The 27,571-nt window shown below is 36.2% G+C and overlaps 1 protein-coding gene across 1 annotated transcript in view; it reads left to right on the forward strand.

Annotated features, from left to right (window-relative positions):
• LOC121500334 (protein NPAT) overlaps window positions 1-27,571 on the forward strand; it is a 49,792-nt gene that overhangs the window by 18,969 nt on the left and 3,252 nt on the right. Inside the window, exons 2-16 of the mRNA XM_041771978.1 lie at window positions 2,806-2,924; window positions 6,261-6,321; window positions 7,656-7,728; window positions 9,698-9,738; window positions 10,747-10,995; window positions 11,674-11,755; window positions 13,798-13,885; window positions 14,403-14,494; window positions 14,576-14,663; window positions 18,458-18,554; window positions 19,183-19,311; window positions 21,643-23,313; window positions 24,425-24,540; window positions 24,614-24,719; window positions 27,436-27,496. Of these exons, the coding sequence (XP_041627912.1) occupies window positions 2,806-2,924; window positions 6,261-6,321; window positions 7,656-7,728; window positions 9,698-9,738; window positions 10,747-10,995; window positions 11,674-11,755; window positions 13,798-13,885; window positions 14,403-14,494; window positions 14,576-14,663; window positions 18,458-18,554; window positions 19,183-19,311; window positions 21,643-23,313; window positions 24,425-24,540; window positions 24,614-24,719; window positions 27,436-27,496 (3,073 nt within the window). The remainder of the gene's footprint in view (window positions 1-2,805; window positions 2,925-6,260; window positions 6,322-7,655; window positions 7,729-9,697; window positions 9,739-10,746; window positions 10,996-11,673; window positions 11,756-13,797; window positions 13,886-14,402; window positions 14,495-14,575; window positions 14,664-18,457; window positions 18,555-19,182; window positions 19,312-21,642; window positions 23,314-24,424; window positions 24,541-24,613; window positions 24,720-27,435; window positions 27,497-27,571) is intronic.

Consider the following 27,571-nt stretch of genomic DNA (forward strand, 5'->3'; position numbering starts at 1 on the left):
CCCTCTTCATCTCTTACTCTACATTCTTTGGGATGAGCTTTAATTTATCTGATATAGGATTGCTACCCCAACTTTCTTTTGAGGACCATTTGAATGGTAAATGGTTCTCCAACCTTTCATTTTCAGGCTGTAAGTGTCCTTAGGTCTAAAATGAGTCTCTTGTAGACAGCATAGATGGATCTTGCTTTTTTATCCAGTCCAAAACTCTGCGTCTTTCATGGGATCATTTAGCCCACTCAAGTTCAGAGTTACTATTGAAAGATATGAATTTAGTGTCATCATAATACCTATTCAGTCCCTGTTCTTGATTATTTCTTTGGGCTTCCTCTTTTACAGGATCCCCCTTAATATTTCTTGCAGAGCTGGTTTGGTGGTCACATATTCTTTCAGTTTCTGCCTATCTTGAAAGCTCTTTATCTTTCCTTCTATTTTGAATGAGAGCCTTGCTGGATAAAGTATTCTTGGCTGCATGTTCTTCTCACTTAGGACCCTGAATTTATCCTGCCAGCCCTTTCTGGCCTGCCAGGTCTCTGTGGAGAGGTCTGCTGTTAATCTAATAGTTCTCCCCATATAAGTTAGGGATCTCTTGTCTCTTGCTGCTTTAAGGATTTTCTCTTTATCTTTGGAATTTGCAAGTTTCACTATTAAATGTTGAGGTGTTTAATGATTTTTATTAATTTTGAGGGGGGGGGTCCATCTCCTGGATCTGAATGCCTGTTTCCATCCCCAAATTAGGGAAGTTCTCAGCTATGATGTGTTCAAATATGTTTTCTGGCCCTCTGTTCCTCTTGGCACCCTCTGGAACCCCGATTAAATGTAGATTTTTCCTTCTGAGGCTATCATTTATTTCCCTTAACCTTTCCTCGTCGTCTTTTTTGCTTTTTTCCTCAGCTTCTTTCCTTGCCATCACCTTGTCTTCTGTGTCACTCACTCTTTCTTCTACCTCATTAGCCCTCATCTTTGGGACCTCCAGTTTGGATTGCATCTCATTTAATTGATTTTTAATTTTGGCCTGATTAGATCTAAATTCTGCAGTCATGAAGTCTCTTGAATCCTTTATGCTTTTTTCCAGAAGCACCAGTAGATTTATAATTGTGCTTCTGAATTGGCTTTCTGACATTGAATTGCAATCCAAATTCTGTAACTCTGGTAGAGAGTAGTATTTCTGATTCATTCTTTTGTGGTGAGTCCTTTCTAGTCATTTTGCTCAGTGCAGAGTAGTGTATGAGTGGGCTGCGTCAAGAATATCAACCACGGCCTAAGTAAATTTCACCCTAGATGATTCTCCTTAGAAGTGAAAGCCCTTCTCTCTGTAGTGTTCCAGCTGTTCTCTCTTTAAATCTCAGGTCAAATTTGTAGGTTTTCAGGATGGTTTGAAAGTTATCTGGGTAAGTTGGTGGGGCCAGGTGAGTTGAGGACCCTACTCTTCCACCATCTTGCTGGCCTGCTGATAGTTTTAAGCAGACATCTTAAAGGAACAGGTTCTGTGCACTGGGTAAATTTTGATTCAATTCAAAGTCAAGCCATACAAGTGGAGGTTTCCAGGAAATTTTCACACAAATCAAATTCCAGCCCTCTCTGACCCCTCCATTCGCTGCTAGGCTGTATGAAAATCAACAGCCTGCAATCACATTTAAAACAAGTATACCACTCAACTGGGAAGATGAGCATGAGAGTAGAGGCAAGTTCTAATGCCACACTGTTCATTATTATGGATATTCTTCTTTTTTTCTTAAATACTCCCAAAACTTTGATTTTCAGAGCCCTGAAAAAGGTTTTTTTGTTTTTAATAATTTGTGCTAGTGTTCTTGTTGCTTTTATAAGGAGAGGATTTTTGGAGGTCCTTACATTGTCATTCCAGCTGAAGCTGCTCAGAATTTAGAAGTTTAAACTGAGTACTATGGGAAATGATTGAAGGACTTTACACAAGGGAGTAATTTCACCATATTTGATCCATGGTCAAGGCAAATGTGCCTTACAGATGAAGCACTTGAGTCCCAGACGATATGGGATTCCTGCCCCCCTCCCCCCAATTTACAATGCAGATTTAACCAAATAGAAGAACCTGGTCTCCCAAAATCCCATCCAATGTACTTTCTATATGATCCTGCTGTTTTTAGTGGTGTGTTTAGGTAAACCCCAATAACACTAAGGAACAGAAGGATAAGTTGCTACTTGAGACATGGAGAATTCAGGTGTATGCAGGTACCAAGCACTGATCAGTAAAATTGCTCCCTAAGTGTCCATTAGATGTAAATGCTATAGCTGTCAGTGAAAGTGTCTTGATTCCCAAATGACATAAATTTAAAAATCAAAGGAGAACCCTTCTTTCCTTTAAAGCAGGTCTTCTGTTCATTTTTCTGTTAAACTGTTAAGCAATTAAGTGAAATGTACAAGTAAATAGCAACATTGGGAGAATGTGGGTTTTTTATAATCCATTAAGTTACTTTATACCATCTGCCAGCCTAGTCAGTATGGAGGATATGGATTAGAAAAACATTTATCATTTCTTTATTCATTCTCCAGTTATGTGTCAATACTTACTGATTCCTTTGTGAGCATTCCTGTGCATTCATTGTACTTCATCAATTTGTTTCTAGTTTAGCTAGAGTATCTTCCATCAAACAACCATCTATTCTGAGACTACTTTGTACTGCAGCATAAACCAGTGGTTGTGGGCAAGGCTGCAGAAGTACAGCATGTTGTACCTGAGGTTCCATATGTGACAGGAAACTGCGTTTCTACAGCATTTTGGAGAAAGTACAGAAGTTACTGGAATTACCTAACCTTCTGTTTTTCATTTAGGTTATTTACAACAGGAAAACCTCACTTCTACCTGCCAGACTTTTATTTTGGAAAGTTCAAATTTAAAAGAATATGCAGAACACTGTACAGATGAAGGTTTTATCCCAGCCTGCTTACTGGTGAGTGACTTGTTCCTTATGGGAAGTATTTCCTCATTGACCAACATGAGAGACCATCAACAGCAGTCTTAACATCCACTCATTAGCAGCATCAAAATTGGTAGAGATTTGATAATATCCATGCATGACTGGAAAGACCTAAAAACGACCAGCTCTTCTTTTCACACATTTATGCCCAAGCTGGCAACTTTGCTTCTAAGAATCAGTTTCAAAATGACATTGATTTCTAATTAGTTTCACTACTGCTTATTTTAGGGTTCACTTGTTTTCTGCCTGCTATGAACTAAATATTTGCATCCCTCCAAAATTCATGTTGAAACCCTGACCACCAGTGTGATGGTATTTATAGGTAGAGACTTGGGAATTAATTAGGTTTAGATTAGGTCATGAGGTTGGGCTCCTTGTGATATGATTATTGCCTTTACAAGAAGTGGAAGAGAGAGAGTTTTCTCCTTGAAGAGGCACAGAGGAGATGCCATGTGAGCAAACAGCAAGAATGGAAATGTCTAGAAGCCAGGAAGTTGGCCCTCACCAGGAACTAAATTGGCTAGTACCATGATCTGGGACTCCCCAGCCTTCAGAGTAAGAAATGTCTATTATTAAGCCACCTGTTCTGTAGTATCTTACAGCAATCCATTTTTTCCTATATCTGGTTGCTTACTTCAGAGAAATGTAAAACAGGTGTTTTGTTATCCTGTCACCTCTTTTTAGAATATCAGTAGACCAACAGAGTATCATCTGGAATATAATGGACATAGTTAGGGGTCATGTTATTTGATATATTATTTTGCTAGTTTATTTTGAACATGTCTCCCTAGATTCATTTCAGCTGTTGTAGACAACATGCTTATCTGTGGAGGAAACCTGAAAAAAAACCTACAAATCTACAAAATCTACACGTGGAGAATATCAAACATACTACATTCATTTAAGTTGTCATTTCTCCCCATTTTGGATCTATATATCCATTACAGTCAAAGTCCCCACAAGCATTTTTGTAGATAGCAACAAGGTGAACTCTAAATTTTATACGGAGAAGCAAAGGAACTAGGATACCCCAAATAGTTCCAAAAAAGGGTATGTTGGAAGACTCACATTACTTGATTGTAAGACTTACAACCTCTAGTAATCAAGATTGAGTGGCATTAGGGGAACGTAGACACGTAGGTCACTGGAACAGAATAGAGCCCAGTGCAGACCCACCCAAAACTGATTTTGACAAAAGTGAAAAGGCAGTTCAGTGGAAAAAGGGTAATTTTATCAACAAATGGAGATAGAAGAATTAGACTTCCAAATTTAAAAAAAAATCCTCTACACATACCTCGTACAGAGACTAACCAAAATATATAATAGACCAAATGTGCAATGTAGAACTATAAGACTTTATAAGAGAAAACACAAAATTTGTGTAAGCTTGGGTTTGATAATGAGTTTTAGATGTGATACCAAAAGCACTGACAATAAAAGGAAAAATTGGTAAACTTTGTAGCAATTAAAAATTTTGCTCTGCAGTAGACTTCAAAGAATTACAAGCCATAGGCTGGAAGAAAATGTTTATATTATCATATATGTGATAAAGGATTTGTACTCCGAGTACCTTGTAAAAAAAACTATTGAATTTTTTTTTAATAGGCAAGGATCTGAAGACAGCAATAACCTTATGAAAAAAAATGCTTAAAATAATTAGTCATTGGAAAAATGTAAATTAATACTCTAAGGAGATACCAATATATACTTACTATATTAACTAATGTAAACAATTTAAAACTGTCAGAACCTTAGCAGTGAGAAGGCAAAGCAGCAGGAACTCACATTCATTGCTGATGAGAATGTAAAATCATACAACCACTTTGAAAAACAGATTGACAATTGTTTATAAAATTAAACCTTCATTCCCCATGTGACCCAGTACTCATACACCCAGATATTTACCCAAGTGAATTGAAAAACATGTTCACACAAAAACCTGCACACTGATGTTTATCTGTGATGGTCAAAAACTGAACAGCATGAATGAATCTTAAATAAATTTCTCAGTTCTTCTAAATTAGCCATTCTCAACAAATAAGTAAAAGGTATTGTAGATAATGGGAGCCAGATTTCTCTGGGAGAAGACACAAATAAGCGTGAGAATGAAACCTGTGGCAGTGGCTTATAGTCGGAGATACCACTCTAAAGCCATATTTAGTATTGGTACAAATCTATACAGAGACATAGGTATGTTTGTATATGTGGATTAGCATGTCTGTATGATTGTGTAGCTCTTTCTGCTGTGAGAGCCCAGCTGTGGTGGTACCCCAGTAGCTACGTGCACGCTCAGCCCCCCTGTATCTTCTCTCAGTTCTGGAGGCTGGGAAGTCTAAGATCAATTACCCTGATTCAGTTCCTGGTAACAGCAGTCTTCCTGGCTTAATAGATGGCCACTTTCTCATTGTGTCCTGACATGAATTTTGGGGGATGCAATACTAGCCATCATTAATTATTAGCTACTAGAAATAAAGCATGGTATGATGACCAAGGTAGTATTAAGCAAATCCCCAAATTTCTCAGACTTAGTAAAGACCGAAGAACAAAGTAGAAATCTTCGGGACAGAAAGGGACACTGATCACCTGTCCTATGTTAGATGTTGTCTTAGACATGTTTCATGTATCTTTACTCAATCTTCACAACAAATGACTATGAATTGAGAATTAAGTCCACTTTTACATATGAAAGTAAGCCTTCCAAATTCTAGATATGTCACACATATAATAGTTTTGAACTTGAAGCCAGAACTGTCTGTTCTGGCTCGTTCAAAACCCATCCTCCTCGTTCTGTTAATGACCTCAATCTTGAGGTAATAAAAACCTGCACTTCAGTAGTGAATGTGTGAGACGTTGGGAGTGAAAATAGGACAGTGCTGATCCATGAGAAGGCTCTCTCTTATGCACAGTGTTTTTTCACTTTGTTTTTTGGCAAGTTCACATGGCTTTCAGGATAGAAAAGGCAAATTAGGAATGGGTCCTTATTGTTTTCATAGAGTTGGGTGACTAAAACTAAACAAACAAAAAAAAGAGTTAGGTGACTGGATCCCTACCTCACAGCTGAAAACTGCTTTTCTGCCTTTGGACTATTTTTGCCAGAGAAACATAGTCACAGTGTCTTATTCAAACAGGCAAGATTCTTGACTTAGAGATTTGATGCAACCCCTAACTTAAGTGACTTTTCATTTTTGATGACATGTTCTTATCAGAAAATCCAGATCTTTTATAACTTTCTATAGTGAAATATTTCACGGTGGGAAATTATTGGTAGTTTTGCACAATTTTTGTAATGCTTGATCTTTTTCTTTTCAGTCCTTGTTTGGAAAAAACTTGACAACGATTTTGAATGAATATGTAGCTATGAAAGCAAAAGGTAAGAATTCAGGGTCAGGGATTCTTTTCTGTTTTATACAGCATTTATCCAATTGTTTTAATTAGAAATAATTTTTAAAGATTATTAATGCCTCTTAAAAGCCAAAAGAACACTTGTCTCAGTTATTTCCCAGTAAAACATATCTCAGCATATCTAATTACTTTACATTTATATTGATAAATGGCAAAAATTTGAATGCTAGTGAATATAACAAAATAATTTTCTTAAAAAATAATTCATACTCTAGGTATAAACTAGGTCTAAACTGATAAATAGGCATTACCACGTGTTCTAGAATTTAAGCCAATATTTTAAGTTCTTGGTAGTCTAAATCTCAACAACCAGTCATAAAATTCTGGTTTATATTAACTAGAATATAAAGTAATACTTGCCTAAGTTAATATTTTAGAGGGGAAATTAAAATTGTTTACTTCATTCTCTAATATTCTGTCAGAAAACTGAGAAGTAGAGAAGCCAAATAACCTCCAAGATCACAGCACTAGAAACCATAGAAAGTACTAGGCCTAAATATTCTTGCAGGAATATTTAGAGTGTAAATAACTTCAGAAACAATATGCCATTGCAATATAAAGGTTTAATCCCATCTTTATGTTGGGTAGCTTTCTCTGGTTTGAGGGTTTTTTATTAAGTATATGGTAAAGATTTTAAATATCCTAGAAGTGTCCCATCACTGTGGGCTTGTAGAGCACATTCTAAAAAAATTTGAGTCCTCAGGTGTTTTACCTGTAATTTTAATAACTGGTAGGGTTTCTGTTAAGGGATTGCTGAGCAATTGCACTGATTTGGACATAAAAATAGTGGTTGTAGAAAAATAATTTCCATGTAGACTCAGAGAAGTTTGCATAACCTTTATGATGTTATAAGCCAGATTATTTTAATTAACTTTCAAATGTCCTATGATCTCATAAAATAGATTTAAAATAGTTTATCTTTTGTTAGGAGGCCTGATTCAGTTGGTGGAGCTTGTGACTTGATTTCAGGAATTGTATCTTTAAAAAAACTTTTTTTAAAAAATAAAACAGTTTGTCTTTCTTTAACACAAAGAAGATAGAAAATTGATCTATAAAAGTTTCAGATCCTTTATAGATGTCCATTTCCCCTCATATTATATCTGATACTCACTGGCTTAAGAAGACCGTCTCATTTATATTTTTTTTGCAGGTCATTTTACACAATAGGCTTATTTCCTAGTTTCTTACGTATGTCAACATCTGAGAGAAAAGTTTATTTTCCTTGTTGATTTTTGTGTCCAAATTCAATGATGCATTTTCTTCAACAGTATTTATTAAGAAACTTTTCCTCTTATGATCTAGAAACGTCAAATGATGTCCCAGCAATTATGTCATCTCTGTGGAAGAAGTTAGACCACACACTTTCTCAGATCAGGTAATAAAAAGCCTGTATAGTAAGCTTATCAGAACATGCATGATGATTTTGGAAGGCAAACACATAGGAAGCTCTTTAGGTTTAAATCTTATGACCCAAACAGTGCATTTCTATGATACTGATCTAATTTTAAGTTTACTCTAGAGATTATTGATACTTGTTTACTTTTGATTAGAATAATTGGCATTAAATGCATACTTCAATAAAGTGTTTAGAAATAAGGAAACTGAGATTTACATAAGTTAAATGACATTCCCAAGTTCCCGTAGCGATTTAGAGGTAGATCTCTGGCTAGAATACAAATTTAATGCCAATCTTGTGTGAATTTCCTTACATAGTTGCATCTTCATTACTCATACAAAGAATTGATGAATTCATCCCTCATTGGTTCTTCCCCAATAAAGAAACAGGCTTGAATAATCTACTTCTGGAATCTTCTAATTTTAGAATTTCCTCATGGTAGCAATGTCAACCTTTTACATAGGTCATGGCCTTGGAATGCCAAGGCATTCCTTTTGGCATCCTTAGAAGGATGTCAGCCTTCTTGGTATTAGTTATAATATCTCTCATTTAACTTTAGAGTCTAGTATGAAAACTGGAGTTTCTTACCCTTTACCTCAGAGCTATAGATAAATACCCGACATAAATTCAACAGGGATTTGGGGTCCCTGGGTGGCTCCGTCAATTGAACATCGGTCGGTTTCAGCTCAGAGCATGATCTCAAGGTTGTGAGATCTAGCCCCATGTTGGGACTCTGCACTCAGCAGGGAATCTGCTTGGGATTCTTTCTCTCCTCTCCCTCTCGCTTTGCCCTTCCCATTCCTGCTCCCTCTCTCTATAAAATAAATAAATCTTAAAAAAAAAAAAAATCCGGGGCTCCATTTCTTTCCTCAGTTTAAACTGCTGAACTGGTTCCAAATGCTTGCTATCTAACCCGGTACCATATCCTATTTCATAGTCTCACCTTTTTTTCCCCTTTCTTGACTCATTCCTTCCTTTTCAAATAATTTTCAAAGACATTCACAATTTGGGGTGCCTTGGTGGCTCAGTCAGTTAAGCATCCAACTCTCAATTTCCGCTGAGGTCCTGATCTCAAGGTTGTGGGATTGAGCCCTGAATTGGGCTCTCCCCTCAGCAGGGAGAATGCTTGAGATTCTCTCTTTCTGCCCTCCCTTTGTTCACACACTCGCTCTCTCTAAATAAATAAATAAAATCATTTTAAAAAATTGTATTTTAATTAATACCTATAAATATTTATAAGTTAGATATCTTATTGACAAGGTACTACATAAAATCTTTCCAGGTTGGTTTGTGTGTTATTAAAAATGCTTATTCAGTTTAGTAAGTTTTGTTGTTCTTGTCATTGGAGACTTGTTTAATAGATCTCCCAGGATGATAGCAGTATCTGTGATTAGGTAACCAACTCATGATAAAAGGAGAATTCACCTTTATATATTTACCTTATATGGTGAATTATGTTTGCTTTTCTCTCTTGTTAGAGGCTGGATAAAATAGTTTTATAGTCATAAATTTGATAAAAGCAGGTTGTCCTTTGAAATTAATTTTGGGATTCTGAAGTATTTATGGAATCCTATGTGAAATCCAGAATTTCTCTCGGAAGGTTATCTCTAGTGATAGAAGGTAATTAAGAACGATAAAATTTTATATGTAGTTTTCTTAAATATATAGACTTCCTAAAGTCAAGTCAAATTCTTAATGGAATATCAGAGTTATGCATACTACACTAGATAGAAGCTTGATTGTTAACATTATATGTGTGTGAGTATGTTTAGATGCCACTCTTCTAAAGCCAATAAGATTTGATTGCCCCTCAAAAAAAAGTGCTTGTCTTTTTTGTCTGAAAGATCTATTGCCTTTTAATTCAGCTTACTTCAGATCATACTGTTATTAGAGTGTATCTTGGCAGCAGAAACTTTTTAATGTCTAACTACTTTGTTTTATTTGTTAGGAGCATGCAAAGTTCCCCAGGGTTTGTTGCCAATCAGAGAGGTTGGTATTCAACTTTAAACTATAAATAATTTTCAGAATTGGGCACCTGGGTGGCTCAGTTGGTTAAGCGTCTGCCTTTGTCTCATGTCACGATCCCCAGGGTCCTGGGATTGAATCCCATGTCGGGGCTCCCTGCCTAGCCGAGAATCTGCTTCTCCCTCTCCCTCTACCCTTCCCCTCTGCTCATGTTCTCTCTCCCAGGTGCACTCTCTCTCAAATAAATAAAATCTTTTAAAAAAAAAAGTTCAGAATTACTTCAAACTCACACTATCACATGAACATTTTAATTAACAGTACATTTGTACTGAGTATATTTTTGTTTACTGCTTTTTTAAGTACAGTTCTTGTCATAGGAAATAATTTCATTTATTGTATACATAAGCATTTGAAATGCACCCTGTTTTTCTCATTGGCTCTCATGTATTCACATCTCTTTAATTCTTCATAGGTTTGTTTCTTAATTTGTAGAGGTATCAAAATGAATTATTGCAGAAGAAATATACTCGTAGATTCATAGAGTTTGTGTGTACAGATGACCCTTGAACCATACTGCTTTGAACGGTGTGGGACCACTTATTCATGGATTTTTTTTTTCTGTAAATACAGTATAGGAGTGTAAATATATCTTCACTTCCTATGATTTTGCTTAATGACATTTTTCTCTACGTTATTTTAAGGATACAATACAACATACAAAGTATGTGTTAATCAGCTGTTGGTTATTGGCATGACTTCTGGTCATCAGCAGGCTATTAAGTGTTTGGGGAGCCCTAAGTTCTACTTGGATTTTCAACTGTACAAAGGGTTGGTGCTCCTAACCCCTGGGCTATTCAAAGGTCAGCTGTACTCACAAGTTTGTTTCATAGGAAATTATCACATAAACTCGGTACTTTCAAAGACTCTTTTTCAATCTATAGATTTCACATGTTAAAGAGTAGGACAAGTAGACTTGTTAAAATTACCAAAGTGCTCTAACGGCTCATTTTTTTAATGCCTCATGTGTTTCAGTCCGAACAAGAAGTGGAATTGCAGAAATCAAGCGACAGAGGAGACTTGCAGCTCAAGCAGCTCCTGTCAATTCAGAGCTGCTGACTTTAGCGTATCTTTCAGGACAATGTACTACTACTACTACTACTACTACTACTACTACTCCTTCAACAGCTACACAGGTTATACGGCCACCTGGCCAGATTTCAGCTCCCTTGAGGTCAAATTTTGTAGTGGTCAACCATTCACAGTCACAAGACACTATGGCCAGTAAGTTTAAATTTTTTTTTCTCTGAAATTTTGTTTTTGTCAAATTGTATAAATAGATGATATGCTTTGCTGTCTTTATACTCGTATTATAAAATTATAGCCCAAAAAAAGACAAGAGTTCATATTTCTGTGAATCTGAGAGCCAGGAATAAACTTAGAGACCATCTGGTATATCTTGCTTTTTATATTCTTGTAACACATGATAGTAAGGGGCAAATAGCTAGTTAATGACAGATTTTCTGATTTAATAGTTAAAAGTCACGTGCCGGCTCTTTCCCTTCTTAGATCCATCTTCTCTCTCATCTCTGCAGCTAAATTCATTACCATCCGTTACCTCCTCCCTCGTTTCCATCTTTTCCAATCTCATTTTCACCTCTGGGTAAAAACAGTATACACACACCATAGTATATACTTAGTTTATACTTCTTATGCTTCATTCTGCCATGTTATTTTTTGTTGAGACTGTACTGTTCTTGTACTGTATTATAAAACCTTAAGTCATAGTACATATTACTCATCTTAATATAGTTTACAGTGCCTTGCACATAGTAAAGCATTCAATATATGCTAAGTTTAATATAAAATAATAATCATTATGTAATGATACTTATTCCATTAATTCAAGCTTAGAAAACTATTCCATGTCTTTGACATATGCTTTGTTTTCTTGATATACAGCTGGAGAGGCTTTAAATATCATTCCTGGTCCTCAGGAAAAGAAAACTCAGGCCACTGTAATGTCTCCTGCTAGACGCAAAAGGTAAATGCTTTTTGAAAGGACAAGTTTCCAATAACCATTAAAATTAAAGAATTATACCACCATATTTATGTTGTGACTAAAATAACAATGATGGATTCAGTCCCTGGGACTATTTACTATTACACTCATTCAAAAATTTATTTCTTTTTCCAAATTTTAACCTTAAAATCAGGTTATATCTTATTATGAATGACTTACCACTTTTTCATAGCAAATCTGCTTTTTCCGTAGTAGTACATAAGAATACGTCTTAAAATTGGTGGTATCTCAGATTTTTTTTTTTTAATGAATTTTTTTTAAATAAATAGAATACTGGAATGTCCACAAACACATATTTCAAGTCTTAAAGTCAGAAATTTTTTTTCAGGGAGTCTTTGAGATCAAAGCTCTTTCTGTACTTAGCTCTCTTTGTTTGAAGGATATTTCACAAAAAAGATGATAGTTTTTAAACGCTTTTTCCAATTTTCTAGCTACCGTGCCATGTGTATTTTTGTTAGAGTTTCTCTGGTTGTCTCTCATTTAAGGCTAACCTCAGCCTCCTTTATTTTAGTAGTAAAACAACTATAACAGTATCTAACATTTATAGGAACCTTGGTCTTAAAAAAAAAAAGAAAGAAAGAAACATTGGTCTTTTTATAAAGTCTCTATACAGGGGCAGCTGGGTGGCTCAGTTGATTAAGCATTCCGACTCTTGATTTGAGCTCACGTCATGATCTCAAGGTCATGAGATCGAGCCCCATGACAGGCTCCTTGCTGGGCCTGCTTAAGATTCTCTCTCAGCTAAGTGAAATAAGTCAATCAGTAAAAGATAATTTTCATATGATTTCACTCATGTGGAATTTAAGAGGCAAAACCAGAGGATCATAGGGGAAGGGAGGGAAAAATAAAACAAGATGAAATCAGAGGGAGACAAACCATAAGAGACTCTTAATCATAGAAAACAAACAGGGTTGCTGTAGGGATGGTGTGTTGGGGACGGGGTAACCAGGTGATGAGCATTAAGGAGGGCATGTGATAGAATGAGCACTGGGTATTGTATGCAAGTGATGAATCACTGAACTCTACCTCTGAAACTAATAATACACTATATGTTAATTGAATTTAAATTTAAAAATCAACGAAGAACAAAGATACCAAAAGTTAGGATAAAATGAAAAAAAAAAGATCCTCTCCTTCTCTCTTTGCCCCTCTCCCCACCCCTACCCCCCTAGCTGCTAGCTTGTGCATATGCTCACTCTCAAAAAAAAAAAATTTTTTTTTTTTTTTTAAAATAAATTTTAGGGCATCTGGGCGGCTCAGTGGTTGAGCGCCTGCCTCTGGCTCAGGTTGTGATCCTGGGGTCTGGGGATCGAGTCCCGCTTTGGGCTCCCCTCAGGGAGCCTTGTCTCCCTCTGCTTCTATCTCTGCCTTTCTCTGTGTCTCTCATGAATAAATAAGTAAATAAAATCTGAAAGAGGGAAGGGAAAAGAAGGAAGGAAGGAAGGAAGGAAGGAAGGAAGGAAGGAAGGAAGGAAGGAAGGAAAAGAAAGATAGATTTTAAAAAATAGTCTTTACACATACTTCATTGTATTCAATTCTTTCATAAACCCAGTAACGTGGGCAGCCCTGGTGGTGCAGCGGTTTAGTGTCGCTTACAGCCCAGGGTGTGATCCCGGAGACCTGGGATCGAGTCCCACATCGGGCTCCCTGCATGGAGCGTGCTTCTCCCTCTGCCTGTATCTCTGCCTCTCTCTCTCTATCTCTCATGAATAAATAAATAATATCAATTGCATTATTGGGTTTTTAAGATTTTATCTCATTATAAAGTAGGCAGAGTCAGAACTTAACCTTGCTGCAGACCACATAGTAGTAAAGCTGAACCTCAGATTCATTTCTTATTAATGCAGGTATAGTAATGATTTTCTACTCTAGCCATTTGTTCCTACCACAGAGAGGAAAAATATTCGTTTGTCCATGATCTTAAGATTTAAACCTGTATATGTAACTACCATTGAATCTATTTTTCATACCAATTAAAAAACAAGCTTTAAAATGTGTTTCAGTGAATCTCAAAGGAAAAGTAACACTTTGTCTGGGCCTCATTCAACAATACGGAATTTCCAAGATCCAAATGCATTTGCAGTAGAAAAAGTAAGTGACCTTATTAATAAGCTTTGCAGTTTGAGATACCTGAGTTTTAAAATGTTGGTATTTACGTGTGTGTGTGTGTCATTTGTGTGTTAACAGTATTTCTATAAAACTGTGTAGTGGAATCGCCTTAGGATAGAGAGTAGTAAAATTTATGAGTTAGGACACTGTCCATTTAGAATAGGTAGCATGTGCAAATGCACAAGTGAAGCAATGATACGTTTAGGAAAGTATAAATACATTTTGGTGCTGGATTATGCAACATAATAGGGCATCTTACTAGAGTCAGATGATTAAAAACCTTATATGAAAAGCTAAAGAGTTTGGAACTGTATTTTGTAATCAGTGAAGAACCGGTGAAGGATCTGTGAAAACACTTGGGAAGCATGGTATTCAAGAATTAATATGGGGGGAGACACCATAACTTTGGAGTTCCCACCTAGATTTGTTAAAACTAGCTAGCTCCCATTAACTAGAAGCTCTACCCTATTCTTTTACTAACATTGACTTTCTTTTCTAGCAAATGGTTATTGAAAATGCACGGGAAAAAATATTAAGTAACAAATCTCTTCAAGAAAAGCTTGCAGAAAACATTAATAAATTTTTGACTAGGTAAGCTATGTGTGTTGATGATGCCTAATTGTTTTCACCTAATTGAGAACTATTGTAAAAATTTTTCTTTCCATGTTACAGCGACAACAATATTGCTCAAATACCTAAGCAAACAGACAGCAACCTTACGGAACCAGAGACTTCAATTGATGAACTCCTGGGACTTCAGGTATAGGTTAGGGTGTGTGTGTAGCATATATACTTATAGTTAAAATTGATGGTATCTTGGCTTCATTTCAAAACCATTGCCAAGGAGTGCCTTCCTCGCTCAGTTAGTATAGCATGGAACTCTTGATATTGGAGTTATAAGTTCCAGCCCCATGTTGTATATAGAGATTATTTTAAAAAGAATCTTGACCCCCAAAAAAACCTATTACCAACAGATGTATAAAATTATTTAAGATAATAATCTTCGATAGAGATTTCCTTCCTTATCCAAATGTAAATGTAACCTATTTTTGAAAGTATTAGTGAATTTTCAAATAATCAGTTTAAACTATGTGATTTAAATGGTAAAAGTAGTAAGACCTCTCCAACCCATCTAAAATCTCTTAATTCTTCCACATGTCAGCAGAACACTTTACTATAGCCGTACACAGTCAGTCATGGATATCTAAGTATTTGATACTATAAGATTCATGAGTGGATATGTTTGTGTGCAGTAAGCAACAATACTGTACTATGTATGTATAAATTGCATTTCTTTTATATTGCTATGGACTATGTAATAATATGAGAAAACAATGAAATTTTATATTAAAGATATATAATGAATCCAAGTAAAATGAACAAGATACTTTTAAAAGAAAAGTTTGTCAACAACAAAAAAAAGAAAAGTTATTAATAACTAAGTAAATCATTTGACGTTTCTGCTAAGAGAAGGAAGAGGAGACTGTAGTCACTGTTGCTATTCAATGATGGTGAAGATGGAAGAGCAAAAGCTGGTAAAGGAAGGATTTAATAATTTATCTTTAATATTCATATGTTTTTAAAGAAAATAAAGATTTGTCATGTGCAAATATCTTTCCTCAAGAGCAGCTGAGATTGTGACTGTAGCACATCCTTTGACTTGGACTCTGAGACCGTAATCAATTCTTAATGCCATGCCCACCAAATGAATTCATTATAGCAGACTTGCTTTCAGATGAACAGTAGGTAAGACCACTGAATTTTTTTGGTAGGTTCCTTCAGAATGCTTTAAAAAAATTTTGAAACAGTTTCCCATAGTGAAGTCAGTAAATGTAACAAAATATAACAAGCTTTTTAAAAGCAACTTTAAGTTATCTACCGTACTTCTTTTTAAAAACTTCTCCTGTCTTAATGTTTAACAAATGAATATACCCTATTGTAAAATAATGTATATTTAGGGAAAGTTAAAAATTAAGATTTAAGTAATTTTTTAAAAGAACAGCAAGACACAGTGCCCAACTGAGTAGTAAAAACACCAGATTCACTGAGAAGTTGTATAAATAGGTGAAGTAGGAATTTTAAAATATTTGCAAGTCTTTGTGACCTTGAAATAGGCAAGATTTCTTATACTACACAAGTCACTAACTGTTTAAAAAAAAACAAAAGCTTCCTTAAAATTTACAATACCTGCTTGTTAAAATCATCATTAACGGGCAGCCCCGGTGGTACAGCGGTTTAGCGCCGCCTGCAGCCTGGGGTGTGATCCTGGAGACCCGGGATTGAGTCCCACATTGGGCTCCCTGCATGGAACCTGCTTCTCCCTCTGCCTATGTCTCTGCCTCTCTCTCTCTCTCTCTCTCTGAATAAATAAATCTTTAAAAAAATAATAAAAATAAAAAATAAATAAAATCATCATTAACAAAAAAATCAAAGGTCAAACCACCAACTTGGAGAAAATATTCATAATACATGTATCTGACAAAAAAAAGATAAACCACCCATTTTAAGAAATGGATAGAACACTGAGTGTTATATGTTGGCAAATTGAATTTAAATTTTAAAAAATTAAAAATAAAATTTTTTAAAGAAAATGTGTAGAAGACTGGAACAAACAGTAGAAGATAGGAATAGCCAATAAAGTCATGAAAAGATAACATTATTTGTCATTTGGGAAATGAAAAGAATACAGTAAGATACCATTTCATACTCATTACAATGGCTGAAAGTTAAAAATCTGACAGTACCAGATGTTGACAAGGATGTGAAACGAGAACTCTGAAAAATTGCTAATGGAAGTTATGAAATAAATATAACCTGTTTGGAAATCTGATAGTTAACAAAGTTATATATACACATACACGTTTTCTTTATGACCTGGCAGTCACTAGGTTTTTACCAAAAAGAAATAAATATGTTCACATATGTTTACCAAAAGACCTATGCACGAGTATTCATAACAGCTTTGTCCCTAATAGACAAATAATAAGAAAGCAGATGTCCTTCAACAAAAAAAGGAATAAACAAATTTTGACAGTCATAAAATAGAATACTGGTGAACAATAAAAAGGAATAAGCTACTGATACACATAACAACATAGGTGAATCTCAAACCTATGTTCATCAAAGAAGATAGACTAAAAGAATACATATAGTGTGCTTCCATTTGTATAAAGTTCTAAAACAGGCAACACAGATTCATACTGATAGAAATCAGAAATTGTTGCCTGAGTGAGGATGAGGGGAGTCATTTGCCAAAGGGAGGAATTCTCTAGAAAAGGAAATGGTGTGTATTGGTGAGTGATTTTCTTAGGTGGTGGAAATATTTGACTTTTTTTTTTTTTTTAAAGATTTTGTTTTTAAGTAATCTCTACACCCAACATGGGGCTCAGACTTACAACCCTGAAATCAAGACTTGCACACTTCCACCAACCAAGATAGCCAGGCACCCCATTTTACACTTATTAGTGTGGTGGTTACACAGCCCTTAAAATTATCAAAGCTCTTTGAACTGTGGACTTAGGATCTGTGCATTTTATTGTATGTAAATTATACTTTTGGTTATAAAAATACTTAGAAGATTGATTTGCAGTTGCCTTTGGAAATTTATCTCAGGGTTCTTTTGATCATAATTTTTAAAGCTGAGAATAAAATGATGTACTAGAAAAATGCATTTTGTCAACATTAACTTTAATAAGAGTGTATCCACTGTTTCATAATTTGATTACATTGTGTTCTCAACATTTACGTTACTATAAATTTTCAAGTTCCTGGATGTAGAAATACTTATTCAAGCTCTTGGACTCCTCCTGAATCACATTTCATCAAGAATTATTGATGTTCTCTGTACATCCTCATAAAGTGAATTGGCTCTTTAACTTCAAACAGGTTTTTCTTTTCATTTTATAGCCATTTTTATAAAAAATCCTAAGTTTTTAACACTTCATGAAAATTCCACATTTGCTCCATATGAATTTCCTATCCTATGGGATTCAGTGTATGTCTTACCAATCTTGAATACAACATTGCAGGATAATTTTATAATAACTAAAATTGAGAATTTTAAATCTCCAACCATTAGAATTTTTTCAAAAGGAAAAAATTTTATTGTTTTTATATCTGTATAAGATGATGGATGTTAACTAAACTTACTGTGCTCATCATTTCACAGTATATGTAGGTCAAGACATTACATTGTACACCATAAGCTTTGACAGTGCTGGATGTCAAGTTTAAAAAAGAACATTTACTTTTTTTAAGTAAGTGTGATTTTACTTAAGTTATACACAGAAACATAACTGTAATTTCTCTGTTCATTTTATTTTAAGGTTTGGGAATATATTCACCAAAACAGTCAACTCTAAGACGTGGAATTAACAGGCATTCACTTTCTACTTTCTAGTGTTGCTTTATTTGTTTCAATGAATGAAGTGTTGTAATCAGAAGAAATTTTCGTGGAGAGATAATTATTTACAAAAAATGAGAGCTATCGTAAGCCCTCCAATTATTTTGCTGGTATTTATACCAATTCACTTAGGATCACTCTTTTCTTTGCAGAGTGAAATCCATATGTCTGAGGAAGCTATACAGGATATATTAGAACAAACAGAATCAGATCCAGCATTTCAGGCCCTCTTTGATCTCTTTGACTATGGTAAGTAGACCATTTCTTTCAAGGCAGTTAAAAGAAAAAAGTTTCAATTTATTTGGCAATTTAATCAGATCGAAGCAACATGCCCAGAGCATCTAAAAAAAATGTCCTGTTTTCATCAGAGCAAACGTATGGCTATGAAAAAGGGGGGCTGGTTTTTTTTTTTTTTCTTTTTAACTAGCTATAAAAATGGAGAACCTTTTTTATTTTTTGTGGGTGTTTTTGCCAATCAACACAAAGTACACATACATTATACTGAACACATTTGGATAATACTAAAGGAATACGGGAAATTGGCCATTGCCCTCAATTTTATGATCGTATGCAGTAGTTCTAAAAGTGTTGTCTGCAAACCAGCGTATGTTATCTGAGAACATGTTAAAAATGCAAAATCTTGGGCTCTCCAGGTGATTCTGGTGTAGGCTAAAGTTTAAGAACTAACTGTCTTTTGGAAAAAACTTTGATTTTGTGATGATATACAAGGCAAGATGTTAAAAACATCCAGAAGACCATAATTTTAACATAAAGTTTAACATTTAACAGTGATCGATCACTGTCAGGCTGTATTAATTGATGCTTATTGTTATTTTGATCATTTAACCAACTGTTTCCCTGTTCCCTTTTTTAACAGGTAAATCAAAGAATAATAAAAATATATCACAAGGTATTTCCAGTCAGCATCTGGAAACCAATTCCAGTGTAGTCTTAGCAGATGAAACTAATCTAGCAGTTAAAGGTTCTTTTGAAACAGAACTGTCTGGTAAGAATTTGGTTTTGTTAATATCTTCAATCCAAATCCTAATATCAGTCTCAAAATTTCAAAGGCAGAAAATATTGTTTAATTTGAAAGTTCAAATTGCCACATAGGGTTTGTTTGGTTTTGTTTGGTTTTTAAGTTTTTTCATTAAAGAAAAAATTCCAAGCCTTCTATTAATTTGATTAAAAGGTGAATTTTTAGTACTCATTCTTTCATGATGCAATAGATTGTTGACAATGTAGTATTAATAGTGTTGTCCAGTTTGACAAAAATGTATTAACGTTTAACATAATTTTTTTGTGGCACAAATCCAAATCCCTACTATGTAAGGCTGGTATATGGTATTAGTCACTCAGCCTGGTAAGCTCAGCATCTATATCTCAATTATTCAGAAGAAATTATATACTGTAATGATAGGCTTGCAGTATGGGTTGTGTTTATTACTAAGTCAGTTTTTACATTTCTGCCTCCCATACCAATGAGGTAGCAGTGGATGACCAATATGGGACATAATTGACTCACAGTAACTACTTACTGACAGAGGGAGGGCAGTGAATGTGTTCATCTTATATCCTTTACATATTAGTTTTTTTAATTTTGTAAACCATAATACTTAATGCAGAAGTACACAATAAAAATATGCATAGCTCATTGAAATATAGCCAAGCAAATATCCTGTATAACCATCTCCCAAGTCAAAAAATAGAACACTGCCACCACCATGAAAAGCTCTCGTCATATCCCTTCCCAGCACTATACCCTCCATCTCTTTCCCTCAAAGGTAACCATTTATACTTGCATCTCACATGTGCTAAACTTGGTGCCATTTTAGTACCACCTTTATATGTTCTATTACTAACAAGCTGTACCAAAATAATCTTTTCTGCTCTGTCTTCTTAAATGCCATTACCCTTCCAACTGCCTGAAAAACCTGATGGCTTCCAACTTTAGCATCATGTCTTCCAAAAACTAGTTTTAGAATATCTCAGGCTACATTCCCACTTTAAATCCTCTGCCTACACCCAAACCCAATCTTCTGATTCTTAAACTGGATTGTAGTGGTATTTTGTTTGGAAGATAATGCTTCATTTAAGCACTCTACTATGTACAGAATAAAACTAGAAATCTCATTCTCAGTGTTAGCACTTCACTGAAACAGACTACACCTCAGTGCACATGGCATGGGTGTGATTTCTTCCCATCTCCCCACAGTATGATTTAAATGTGCTCTGAACCAAAGATGATTTTACCATTGTCATGTTAACAGAATCCTAGATGACAGACATTTTTCCAGATTTTTCCCTATATTTTTCATATTATCTGTGTTCTCTGTCGTACACTGGGAGTGCTCTGTAGGTCAGTGCTGTGTTTCTGAAATGTCCTTTCTTATTCCAGCTATTATAGTTCATTTGCTTTTCCAAGATCCCTTCTGATAATAGCCTCCCTGTGACACATAGTCACATCCATTAGGCAGAAAGAAGTGGCTTTTGCTCCTGTACTATTACAGTTTTTACAAGTTTTGTCATCTCTTTCTATGTCTGCTTCCCTTACTAGACTGATCTCCCCAAAGGCAGAGACTAGGTCATTCATCTTTGTATCCCAACACTAATGTGGTTGGTCTTTAATAAGTGTATATTGAAGATTCCAGATAGTAGACAGTAACATCATGGGTTAATCATACAAAATGTACTTGCCTCATTTCACCTTGAAGAATATATCAAATAAAATAAGGTCAACAGGGACGTCTGAGTGGCTCAGTGGTTGAGCGTCTGTCTGCCTTAGGCTCAGGGTCGTGATCCTGGGGTCTTGGGATCGAGTCCCTCAGGAGCCTGCCTATGTCTCTGCCTCTCTGTCTGTGTCTCTTATGGATAAATAAATAAAATCTTATTAAAGAAAGAAAGAAAGTCAGTTAACAGAAATGGTACAAGTTGAAAAGCCAGCTATTTGGGGGGAAAAAAAAAACAGCACATGTGGCACCAGGGCTTTTTACATACTGATAAACATTAGATGTTCTTAAAGCTATATACTTTTTCCTTTTTTGCATCATTTGTTTTCTAAGAGTTTTGAAAAACAAAAAACAATTTGGCACTTGTTTGAAAAGGCATCAGTAATTTTAAAAAAGAAAAAAGTACCTGTAAAGTTTAATACTCACAAAATGGGAGATAAACAGTTTTCAAACTTCCACTTAACAGTGTATCAAAGATTAGTTACTTCCTTGGCAAAACAAGTTTTATAGTAAACATGACTCCCTCAGAAACCAGTATGTACTCATCATTTCCTTTTTTTTTTTTTTTTTTTTGTACTCATCATTTCTACCATCTTTCTGTTTTGCAGATGATCAGTCTGGGCAGCCCTCATTTTGTGCATCCTATCAAAATGAAGACCCCTCAAATGCTTTGAAGAATAGCAGCCACCATGATGAGCTTCGACAGGAAGCCCAGGAGCACTTTTCTCAGATAGGCTCTAGCATCCAAAAAAAGGCATTTAAAACAGTTGCACCTAATGGACAGAAGTGTAACCTTGACATTGCCTTTGAATCTGTGCCTCATTTAAATGACTTTAACCAAAGAGTAAATTCTGATGCTGAATGTAATCAACGTTGTGCTGAATTATACACACATCAGATGTCCACTGAAAGTGCCATGGCAATGGAAGTTGGAAAGAATTCTCTGTTGACGGATGTATCGCATGAGTCTCCCTTACAGCCTGATGAGTCTGGTATACCAATAACATCATTTGTTCCCCTTGGTGGTGAAACTAACAGTGAAAACTTAATTCTCTCTGGGAAGAGTTCTCAGCTTTTATCCCAAAATATTCCATTAAGTGGAAATACATCTAAAACCAGTCAGTTTTGTGAAAGCTCTAACAACACAGCAAGACTTAAAACCAATCTCCCTGGTTCTAAGTCACCAGACCCTGGAGAAATGCAGAGTAAAACTGAGATTCACAGCGTGCTGCCAGTTGCATCACAACAACATGCAGACTGCCAAGATAATTCTTCACTTCAGAGTAAAACATTACCTGTGTCGGTTGAAAGTTCAAGTTTAACTGTACCTGAACAAGGAGACATTCGTCTTGAAAATTCAGTGTCTTCAGTTAAACAACCATCTGATGATTCATCAACTCCCAAGTTAAAACCTACAGAAAAACAGGAAACTCAGCCCTTCAGGTCTGAGAAAGTTGCCATCGATTCACACGAACCTTCAACTTTAAAAGAAGATGGAGATAGTATTTTTCTGAATTTAGGTGAAAGTGGTAACCATGGGGATGTTACAGTGATTGCTCCAGAAGGTAATCCTGTGGAAGATAAGCATTCTCTTCCTTCAGAATCTGTGTGTTCTTCAGTGGGAGATTCTCAACCTGAGTCCCAAAATACTAGTGATAAACCTGCTGTGGACAACTCAGCAGACATAGATGCATCAAATATTGTTTCTCTCAAAATTATTATTAGTGATGATCCATTTGTTTCCTCAGATACTGAACTAAACAGTGCAGTTTCTAGTATCAGTGGGGAAAACTTGCCAACTATAATATTGTCCTCTCCTACCAAGTCACCTTCCAAAAATGCAGAATTAGTTAAATGCCTGTCTCCAGAAGAAACTGCATGTGCTGTCACATCTGCTGAAAGATTAGGGGATTCAGCATCAGTGGAACAGAGCCTTTTGGCCCTCAAACCTGAAGACTCTGTCATAAACAGCACTCAGAATGAAGGCAGCGTCACTTTTTCAGCCAGTGTTACACCATGTGTTTCCAAGGATGGGGGCTACATACAGTTGATGCCAGCTACAAGCACGACTTTTGGCAATTCAAATAACATTCTCATAGCTACCTGTGTGACTGATCCAACAGCCTTAGGAACAACTGTAAGTCAGTCTAATGTGGTGGTGTTGCCTGGAAATTCTGCCCCTGTGAGTGCTCAGCCTCCCCTGCCCCAGTTACAGACACCACCAAGGTCAAACAGTGTGTTCGCTATCAACCAGACTGTGTCACCCAGCTTTTCACAAGGTAACTAAGAACATAATATAAAATTCATTTCTTTGGAATGGCATCTCATTGCTCTTGTGTGTGCAGTTATTGACTAGGAGGAATTAAATCATGGTTAGATAGTGTGAGAAAAGACTGAAATTTGTGATTATACCTTCTCCTTTCTCTCCCTAATTAATTTGGTCATACCTTCTTTAAATCTACTGATGAGTTATGAAATTCAATGGTCTCCGTGATTCTTGAAGATGAACCTAATGATACATTCATCTGCCTTTCCTTATATATTGGCTCCCAAGCTCCTTTCCCCCCGCTTTTTTAAAAATATTATAGGTATATAATAAAAATCTGAATAAATACACACAATTAATTGGTAAGCCTGGTGGATCTGCTTGAAGTGCTGGTTGAGAATTAGTAGAGGATGTGGGACTTGAGCTAAAGGTCAGAGAATGAAGTAGCAGTGGGAGCGAAGGGAGGGAGTTGCCGAGTGTGGGTAGGTGGGTATTCGAGAGATTGAGGTGAGTGTCCATCTGACAGGAACAGTTAATGAGTGTCAGGAAAAGTCTGATTTAGGGCAGCCCCGGTGGCGCAGCGGTTTGGCACTGCCTGCAGCCTGGGGTGTGATCCTGGAGACCTGGGATCGAGTCCCACATCGGGCTCCCTGCATGGAGCCTGCTTCTCCCTCTCCCTCTGCCTGTGTCTCTGCCTCTCTCTCTGTGTCTATGAATAAATAAATAAAATCTTAAAAAAAAAAAAAAAAGTCTGATTTATGAGCAGTCATAAAATAGGACAGCCACAGGCTATAGATACTGTTGACTTCACCATCAAGTTTCTAATCAATTTTACTATTCCATCTAGAAGAATCAACATATAACATATAATAATATAATGTAATCTGACTGTGAAGTCTTAATGCTTGCTCACGATATTTACCTTGAACAAATGCTGTAAGATTACTTCAGATTGACTTTCTCTTAATTTGTTAGCTTTGCCCTTCTTCATAAAGTTTTCTAAGGAGCATAAGATTCTAAGGTAAAGGGACTATAATTTTAGAGAATTTATTTTAAATAAATCAGAATTATTTCGGAGTCTTTTTTTATGAGATAGAATCTTACTGAGATTCTTTTTTTTAAAGGATCTGCCATCATAATTGCTTCTCCTGTCCAACCTGTACTCCAAGGAATGGTGGGAATGATCCCTGTATCTGTAGTTGGACAGAACGGAAATACCTTCCCTGCCCCTCCTCAACAGGTAAAATTTCTGAAGTGAAAATGGTGCAGTGACTTTTCAAACATAGTATAATTAATGGCTGCTTCTCTTCTAGGTCCTTCATATGCCTTTGGCAGCACCTGTATGCAGAAGTATCCCTCAATTCCCCATCCCTCCAAAATCTCAGAAGACTCAGGGACTAAGAAACAAGCCCTGTACAGGTACACTTTTAAGTTCATTAATGTCAATTTTATGTATGTATACTCATTTGTTTGCAGCAGTGCCACAGTATTTTCTTTTTGAATACCTGTTTGATTCCTAGCAGGTGATTTCCAACCTTTGCTTAAAGTTGTTTTTTTCTTGGTAATTTAAATGAAAAGGCAAATGGAGCAAAATAGAGTTCAGAAAGAAACCATATACTTATGAGAATTCATATGTGGTGGACGTAGCATCAGAAGTCAGGATAGGGAGGATCATTTAATAAATTTATTAGTTATTATATGTATTATAGGGAAAAAAAATGATCCCTTCCTCATACGATATGCAAAGGTAAACTCGAAGATGATTAAAGACCTAAAAGAGTAAAGCAGTATAATTAAACAATAAAAGAATGTAAGAGAATAACTTAGTGACAACAATGGTAAAAGGATTGCTTTTAAAAAATGAAAAAACCACATAAGTGGGAAAAGTTGATACCACTGACTATTCCAAAATTAAAGATTTCTGTTCCGACTAAAGACACTATATACAAAATAACACTAAATCTTCATTTAGGGGTTGCTCAGATTCCTGCCTCTGACTTCTCTATCTTCATGGATGACAAAATGCCCACATCGTCAACCTTCCCACCACCTCAGCCCTCAAAATTCTTGGACCTCTTCTATTTCTAAGTCTTGATCTTCATGTCAACTAACCTTTCCCATACCTTCACCTTTAATATTTCCTTCCTTTTAGGGATCCCTGGGTGGCGCAGCGGTTTGGCGCCTGCCTTTGGCCCAGGGCGCGATCCTGGAGACCCGGGATCGAATCCCATGTCAGGCTCCCGGTGCATGGAGCCTGCTTCTCTCCCTCTGCCTATGTCTCTGCCTCTCTCTCTCTCTGTGACTATAATAAATAAATAAAAATAAATAAAAAATAAAAATTAAAAAAAAAAATATTTCCTTCCTTTTAGACCTTTGTAGTTTTTAAAGGCCAATAGCCCGTCCCAAAATACTCTCATTCCCAAACAGTGACTCTCTTCAGCCAGTGAGGACTCCTCTTACTCAGATCCTCACTTTTCACCTGAACCTCTGTTTCCCTCCTGGATTCCCTTCTTTCTCCATCCAGGCTAGACCCACAAGGCACCACCTCAGCCATTCTTCCCAATGTGCACATTCTTCTACCATCCCGGCTTGCCTTCCAGCCTTAGATCTGTCCTAACATCCCTCTCTGCCTTTGTACCTGGGCTTTTCAGATTGTTCTAGAAGTGGAGCTGTTCACTACCACTTAAAAATTTCTCACCCTTACTACCACTTAGCAGTTATTTCAAATGTCTTCCTATCTTTCTTTCCCGTTCCCCCTTCCAACTCTGCCAGACTTGCACAACTCTTCTATCTGCCCAGTCCCCACCCTCCTCACTCTAGGCCAGTGATCTTCTCTCCCACCTGATCAGTAAATAGGAAACTCCATTTTCTCGTATCACTCCCATTTGGTGTGTACCTGTTCTACGTCCAGAATCATTCCTTCCATTCTTTTCTTACAGAAATAACTCCCTCATTCTTTCTATGGTTAGTGCAATCTACCTGCATCTTCTGTCTTCATTATATCCTAAATTTTTCTTGTTGGGATCCTTCCCTCTCTGGCTCTAAAGTTCATTGGGTTCATCTCGTCTGCCAACCCTTCATCCCAACGCCTCCTGTCTTTCTGCATCCACATTATTGTTTTTTCTCACGTTTCCACTAGAACTGTTTAAACTGAGATCATCAGTGACTCTGGAGGTTTTCCATTCTGGGCTTATTTCCCTCCAGCAGTTGACACTATTGGTGGCTTCTGGACCCACAATAAATGATTGCACTCCAGCTTTCCTGACTCTGCCTAACTCAGAATCTTCAGATCCTCACATCTTCCTCCTCAAAGACCTCCTCTGCCTGCTTTTCTCCTCCTTGGTTGACGTCATCACTCGGTCCTCTTTGGCCCTTTGTGTGAATGCCCATCACTGTCTCCAAGGCCCTTGCTCTCTTATCTGGAATATTTACAGCCACCTAAAGAGAACTTCTGAGGGCAGTTTTCTTTCTTCTCTAGTCCATCTTTCTACTCTACTGCCAGAGTAACTTTCTAAAGTATGTCTATTTATACATCTTCCCTATTTAAAACCGAAGGATTCTCTCTGAAACTTTTTGCATAATGCACAAGGTCCTTCATGATCTCCTCTGTGCCTTTCTCTCCAGCTTGGTATCTTGCTGCTCTCCCACATAAATTCCTAAGTCCATGAAAATTAAAGTATGGATATTAAAAGTCCAGAGCTGGTGCTCTGCCTGACATAGGCTTGCAAACATGACAGTTAAATGGGCAGAATTTCATAATAGTCGTATCTGGATTTAGATCCAGAGGGGATAGATGACCCCTGGGTGTACCTGGGGAGTACCCCTAGGTGCTATGTTGAACATTGTAATTCATGGAGCCAGAGACTAGATTCATAGTATTTGCCTGAAATTGAAGCAAGTCATTTGCTCCATGTCTGCATTTCCTCTGTAAAATGGATGAGTAACCATCTTGCCTTGTATATAAAATTAGAAGCTGCTTTTTAAACCCAGTATATGAGAATACTTTGTACATTAGTTGTCATTTAAAATTTTTCTCATGATGTGTGATACTGTGGTCTGTTCCGTTTTCTTTCAGAATTATATACTCTCTCGCAGGAATGTTTTTCTCTTCTAATTATTTCATTTATAATTCCAGGAAAGCAGGTAAATAATTTGGTGGATTCACCTAGTCATTTAGTTGGATGTCATACACAAAGGTGAGCATAAAAGTAGTTTCTATCCTAGATTTTTTGAATGTTCAGATTAAAAACATAAAGGATGTCTTCGTGTTG

This window comes from Vulpes lagopus, chromosome 10, assembly GCF_018345385.1.
Source record: "Vulpes lagopus strain Blue_001 chromosome 10, ASM1834538v1, whole genome shotgun sequence".
Lineage (NCBI taxonomy): Eukaryota > Metazoa > Chordata > Mammalia > Carnivora > Canidae > Vulpes > Vulpes lagopus.